Here is a 7,040-nt window from a genome sequence, read left to right as displayed (position 1 = left end):
TGTCTGTAATGGATTTTATTTCTCCTTCACTTATGAAGCTTAGTTTGTCTGGATACGAAATTCTGGGTTGAAAATTCTTTTCCTTAAGAATGTTGAATATTGGCCCCCACTCTCTTCTGGCTTGTAGGGTTTCTGCTGAGAGACCAGCTGAAAGTCGGCTTCCCTTTGTGTGTAACCCGACCTTCATGGCTGCACTTAACATTTACTCCTTCATTTCAACCTTGGTGAATTTGACAATTATGTTTCTTGGGTTTGCTCTTCTCAAGGAGTATCTTTGTGGTGTTCTTTATATTTCCTGAATTTGAATTTGGCATGCCTTGCTAGGTTGGGGAAGTTCTCCTGGATAATATCCTGAAGAGTATTCTCCAACTCAGTTTCATTCTCCCTGTCACTTTCAGGTACACCAATCAAACATAGATTTGGTCTTTTCACATAGTCCCATATTTCTTGGAGGCTTTTTTTGTTTCTTTTTAATTTTCTCTAATCTTGTCATCTCACTTTATTTAATTAATTTGATCTTCAATCACTGATATCCTTTCTTGCTCTTGATCGAATCGCCTACTGAAGCTTGTGCATGTGTCATGAAGTTCTAGTGCCATGGTTTTCAGTTCCATCAGGTCCTTTAAGGTCTTCTCTACACTGTTTATTCTAGTTAGCCATTCTTCTAACTTTTTTTCAAGGCTTTTAGCTTCCTTGTGATGGGTTTGAACATGCTCCTTTAGCTCAGAGAATTTTGTTATTACCAACCTTCTGAAGCCGCCTTCTGTCAACTCATCAAATTCATTCTCCATTCAGCTTTGTTCCGTTTCTGGTGAGCAGCTGCAATCCTTTGGTGGAGGACAGGCACTCTGGTTTTTAGAATTTTCAGATTTTCTGCTCTGTTTTCTTCTCATCTTTGTGGTTTTATCTACCTTTGTTCTGTGATGTTCGTGACCTACAGGTGAGGTATTGGTGTGGATGTCCTTTTTGTTGATGTTGATGCTATTCCTTTCTGTTTGTTAGTTTTTCTTCTAACATTCAGGTCCCTCAGCTGCAGGTCTGTTGGAGTTTGCTGGAGGTCCACTCCAGACCCTGTTTGCCTGGGCATCACCAGCAGAAGCTGCTGAACAGCAAATATTGCTGCCTGATCCTTCCTCTGGAAGCTTCTGCATGAGGTGTCTGTCAGCCCCTACTGGGAGGTGTCTCCCAGTTAGACTACAAGGGTGTCAGGGACCCACTTGAGGAGGCAGTCTGTCCATTCTCAGAGCTCAAATGCCATGCTGGGAGAACCACTTCTCTCTTCAGAGCTGTCAGACAGGGACACTTAAGTCTGCAGAAGTTGTCCACTGTCTTTTGTTCAGCTATGCCCTGCCCTCAGAGATGGAGTCTATAGAGGCAGTAAGCCTTGCTGAGCTGCGGTGGGCTCTACCCAGTTCAAGCTTCCTGGCCACTTTGTTTACCTTGAAGCCTCAGCAATGGCAGATGCCAGATGCCCCTCCCCCCACCAGGCTGCAGCCTCACAGGTGGATCTCAGACTGCCATGCTCACAGTGAGTCATGCTTCATGGGTGTGGGACCCAGCAAGGCAGGCACAGGAGGGAATCTCCTGGTCTGCCGGTTGGTAAGACTGTGGGAAAAGCACAGTATTTGGGTCGGACTGTACCGATTTTCCAGGTACAGTCTGTCATGGCTTCCCGTGGCTAGGAAAAAGAAATCCCCTGATCCCTTGTGCTTCCTGGGTGAGGTGATGCCCTGCCCTGCTTTGGCTCACCCTCCGTGGGCTGCACACACTGTCTAACCAGTCCCAATGTGATGAACCAGGTACCTCAGTTGGAAATACAGAAATCACCCATCTTCTGTGTCGATCGTGCTGGGAGCTGCAGACTAGAGCTGTTCCTATTCAGTCATCTTGGCCATTCAGTAAAGTTATTTAATTTAAAACATTATCTGAGACAATGTTATTTCTACTTCTGGGTGTATAAAAAAATTTTTTTTAATGAAATGATGATGATAGCTGATGAGATCTAAAAAATAAAAGGTTAATAACACATCCAAAGATTTTTTGAGAATCAAATTGGTCTGTGGGAATGACTGTTTTAGGGAATTTTGGTCATGAATAGAAACTGAAGGATTACATATAAAGAAACCTTTGAAATTTGTATTTATTTGTAGACTTTAAGCAAACAGAGCCAAATCAGATCCTGTCAAAAGTTACTGATTGTGATTTACAATGAAATGAGATCTACCTATATACATCATCGTGTTCTTAGAATATAATGTACATTGTGAATAACTAGATATAGTTTATGACTGAATACAAACCCAATCTTTAAACTTGCAAATATATATAATACCTACATAAATCAAAAGTTTCAAGGTACACTGGTAGTAAAGATTAAATGCACTGTTTTAAAATGGTCTATTTTAAAACTACTGACTTACATAACTTTGGCTATTAATCAAAATATAACTTTGGGGATATTGAGGAAATGGTCGAGATGACATTTTCAAATAAGAAGTAGTGGGAATTAAGAAACCTTGATGTGAGCACTGCTTCATAGTGTAAAACTGACAAAATAATTGTTAAGTAAAAAAGTATATCTTTGAAATTGAAGATGACTAGATATGTGAATGCTGTAATGCTGTTAACAATACATAAAGAAGGTTAAAATATATTCTATTACATGTATTCTATGTATTCTATTACAGTGCTTCTATTACATTAAAGGTGTCTCAGAAAACTCTGCTATAATGTTCAAGTCCAATAAATTAACAAGTGACTTCTTTGCCTGGTAAGCTATTTGTTAACATTTTGCTAGCTGTCAAAAGGACTGACAGATTATGCAGCTTAATTTAAATTTTAATAAAAATGCAAAGATCATTCAAAATAAACACATATAATTATGCACTGTGAAAAGCAGTATTGAATACTTCAGAAGAACAACACAAGAAAATTAATTTCACCCTACTGGTTTTTATGCACCTACAAGTCTCAGACTGCAATGTCACAGATGATCTCAACTCAAGCAGGATTATTGAAAAGCCGAATGAGTTGAGGTGGTAACTTGACTGCCTCTTCCCCTTGCTAATAACTTTGCCTATTAACTTGGGACTGTGAAATGATTTAAATAGTATGGCCTCCACGAACTGATGATCAGTTATTAAATAAAAATGTTCTGCCCTACATGGTAACATTAGTTCCCAAGAAAATGACTTTTTTGACCCCAAATATGGCATCTGGTATCCAATCTAAAAAAGTTTACTGAGTTAATTCTACTTTTGTCTTAAACTATTAACATGATCAATAAATACGTATTGTTTAGTTCCCAAAAGAAAGTGTTTTGTTTTGTTTCACGTTTGAAGTATTAAAAGATCATTTAACTTACTTTTGAACTTTTTCATTGGTTACTTGGGAGGCCTCTATGGCATGTTGAAGTTGTAATTCCATATTTGCTCGCTCTGTCAGAGCTTGTTGCAGTTGAGTAGCCAGTTCCTCATTTTGTTGTTGAGTGATGGAAACAATGTTCTCTCTGTTTTTTAAAGCTTCTTCATATGTACTCAGGGTATAGTTAAACTGATCCTTCAGATTTTCTTCTTGAGATAAAGATTTGTGTAAACTGAGAAAATATTAAAAAATAATTTAAAGATAAGTAATGTAGACTGAGTGATCTATGATCTATTTAACAAAACCTCCATTTAGAATCTCTAATTCTAAAATCAATAAATACTTAAATGAGCAAATGAAAATAATTTTATGTCACAACATTAAAATTGATAATTTTCTGCTTCTAGGCTGAAAGATACTCAGACAAATGACTATGCTACCAAAGCATACAAAAAGATGCTGCAAGATGTTAATTTAATTATATCAGTGTAAATATTACATTCAATTTTCTTTAAAAGGAATTGAGAACTGGAAAATAAAGTATCTCTAGGCAAATAAAAGAATATAATAAGCTGAAAGAAGTGAGAAGAGAATGGGCATTGGTTTAGGAGATTGAGGGTCTATTCTTCCAAGCACTTAATGAGAATGGATGAGGTTTATGCAAATACTGACCAGCCTTCTACACAGCATTTTCTACTTGTCACAGTTGAGATATAAATGAATTTAAAATCACTGGTCAGATTGCACAGAAATAATATGTATTCATATATATGTGTGTATATATATTTTTTTTGGTTAATGAATCTTATAACAAATACATCTACTCATTAAATCATACAGAGAAATAGCATATAAATTAAGACTAAATGAATGCAGAAGAAAATGCAGACAAATAGAATCCTAAAATGCTAAAGGTCAAATCTTTGATATGTCATTACCACCTACCACCTGAGGTTATTCTGAAATGGCACCAAGCACCTTACTCAATTAAATAAAGACATTTTGAAAATATAAATATTTAATAAGAGAAATTTAAAATCCACACAGGAGATGTTCTTTTTTTATTAAATATCATTTCAGTATATGCATACAAAGGAAATGTCGATTGGAGACATTTGAAGTAAAACAACTTAACTATATAATATAGATTGATAATGTGAAGGAAAGCAATATCATTATTAAACCTGCAAAAAGCTAGTCAGTGAACTTTGGCATTGTCCTAATACCTCATCTGATACTTTCTTTAAAACTGTTCAAACTAATTATACATTTCCTTTTTTAGTTTAAGTTACCTATAAGCCTATACAGTATGCTTATTTTGGAAAAGGCGTCCCATAGAACTAGGATGGACATGAAACAAGGAAGTCAGCATACCAGATGAAATCATTTCAGGATTCAAATTCCTTCCTAAGAATACAGACTGTTACTAAGCCCTGGTCAATTGGTTACTACATAGAAAATTAGAATGGTGTGTAGTGCTACATTTGTGGAGTGCAAAAAATATATTTTTTCATGGTTTTCACATTGTTATTAATCTAACTAACCCTACTTTATTTCTTCTCAGTTTTTTCTACCAACCCATGTGCCTAAGGACTGTCTCTTGCCCATTTTCCTATTTTTTCTGTGTCCTCTCACTTTCTGCATCTCATCTGTTCCAATTTCCAATTTTCTTTAGCTCACCCTCTGTATCTCCTTGAAAGACGCAAGAAAGAAAGAAACTAAAAAGAAACAAACTAAAAGCTAAACCTTAACAAAGGTACTTGCTTATGTTCTTTATACTTAAAACATTATTAGTTATATTTCGATTTGTTAACTACATTTTAAATTACACAAGGTGCATATATACGAAGTATTCAGCTTGAAAAAATGTGAAGAACAAAATACAGAACAAACGCAGAAATCTAGAAGACCCCAGTGTTCCCTCCCATTTTCCCCTCCCCAAAAGGTAAGTACTACTCCAACCTTTATCAAAATGTAAATTGCCTATTTTTAAACTTTTTGTCTGGCTTATTTTCCTCAACAATTGGTATGTGAAGTTCACCTTGCTGTTGCATATAATTCATTGCTTTTTATTGCTATAAAATATTCTGTTATATACATATGCCATAACTTATTTAACTATTCCACTGTTGTTGCTATGAATATTCTTGTACATGTCTTTTGATGGACCTAGGTATTCATGTCTAAAGTAGAATTTCTCCAAGGGTATGCATGATTTTCAGATTTAGTACACTGATAATAGATGCTGATTTAGATTTAGATGCTGCTAATAGTCTTCCAAATTAGTCGTACCAATTTATACTCCCATCAGCAAAATATGAGTTTCAATTGCTTTATATCCTCCCTCAGAATGACATTGGCAAGTGCTTTTAACTTTAGTTATTGTAATATGGATGCAGTGATGTTTCATTCTATTCATATCATCTTATATACGTGTATGTTGATTGATTGATTGAGACAAGGTCTCACTGTTTCCCAGGCTGACCTTGAACTCCTGGGCTCAAACAATCCTCCTGCCTCAGCCTCTTGAGTAGCCTGGACTATGGGCATATGCCACCATGCCTGACTCTTAATGCTGTCTTTTGATGAAGGTAAGTCCTCAATTTAAATAAAGTTCAATTTATCATTGTTTCTTTAATGGCAATGGTTTTTGTAAACTGTTTAAAAAATCTTAGCCTACTCCATTCCCTTATATTTTAACTTTACGTATATGGCCTAATTTAAAACTCAGTGAGACAGCTTAGTTTGGGAATTCTGCATTTGTCTAGCATGCCTAAAGCAGTAACCAGTATACTGTAACCAGTTAGAATCAATGATTAAGTTTTAAAAATCTCACCATTATTAAAATTATGAGCATCTTGATTTAATTTCCTAATCACTCCTCACTTCCTAGTCTTTCATCATTTAATTTTAGGGGCAAATTTATACCTGATATTGATTTTCTCTCAGATGGACATGTTTGGATTGTACCCGCAAGTTCAAAAGCTTCTTAGCATTCAAAATGTTGTCTTGGAAACCTGTTAATTACCACCAAGACTTTCCCAAACAAGGGACATGATCTTTTTAAAAAGATGGCAGTAGATAATGTCACTTAAAATCCTGCAATAGCATTTTCTTGCATTTTTAGAGAAAACAGTATCTAAAAATAAATGCTATATGTTAACTCACTAAATGTCACAACTTGCATGAGAAGTCCTATTAATATTCCTTTTTTGGGGGGTGTGAGCAAGATGGCCGAATAGGAACAGCTCCAGCCTCCAGCTCCCAGTGCAAGTGACACGAGACGGGTGATTTCTGCATTTTCAACTGAGGTACCGGGTTCATCTCACTGGGGAGTGCCAGACAATCGGTGCTGGTCAGCTAATGCAGCCTGACCAGCCAGAGCTGAAGCAAGGCGAGGCATGGCTTCACCTAGGAAGTGCAAGGGGGAATGGAATCCCTTTAGAAACTGAGACACACAACACCTGGAAAATCGGGTAACTCCCACCCTAATACTGTGTTTTACCAAGGGTCTCAGCAAACGGCACACCAGGAGATTATATTCCACACCTGGCCAGGAGGATCTCACACCCAGGGAGCCTCCCTCATTGCTAGCACAGCAGTCTGAGATCTAACTGCAAGGCAGCAGCCAGGCTGGGGGTGGGGCACCCGCCATTGCTGAGATTTAAGTAGGTAAA

The 7,040-nt window shown here is 36.7% G+C and overlaps 1 protein-coding gene across 5 annotated transcripts in view; it reads right to left on the bottom strand.

Annotated features, from left to right (window-relative positions):
- Window positions 1-3,343: 3,343 nt before the first annotated feature.
- The window catches only part of MIPOL1 (mirror-image polydactyly 1), a 311,836-nt gene continuing 308,139 nt past the window's right edge, over window positions 3,344-7,040 (bottom strand). For all 5 annotated transcript variants that reach the window (XM_017859009.1, XM_017858994.1, XM_017858980.1 and 2 more), the window contains one exon: window positions 3,344-3,595. In XM_017859009.1, the coding sequence (XP_017714498.1) occupies window positions 3,361-3,595 (235 nt within the window). In that variant the 3' untranslated portion in view covers window positions 3,344-3,360. The remainder of the gene's footprint in view (window positions 3,596-7,040) is intronic.

The sequence above is a fragment of the Rhinopithecus bieti genome, unplaced genomic scaffold (genome assembly GCF_001698545.2).
Source record: "Rhinopithecus bieti isolate Rb0 unplaced genomic scaffold, ASM169854v2 scaffold_2435, whole genome shotgun sequence".
In the NCBI taxonomy this organism is placed as follows: Eukaryota; Metazoa; Chordata; class Mammalia; order Primates; family Cercopithecidae; genus Rhinopithecus; species Rhinopithecus bieti.
This window is presented reverse-complemented; position numbering and strand designations above follow the sequence as displayed.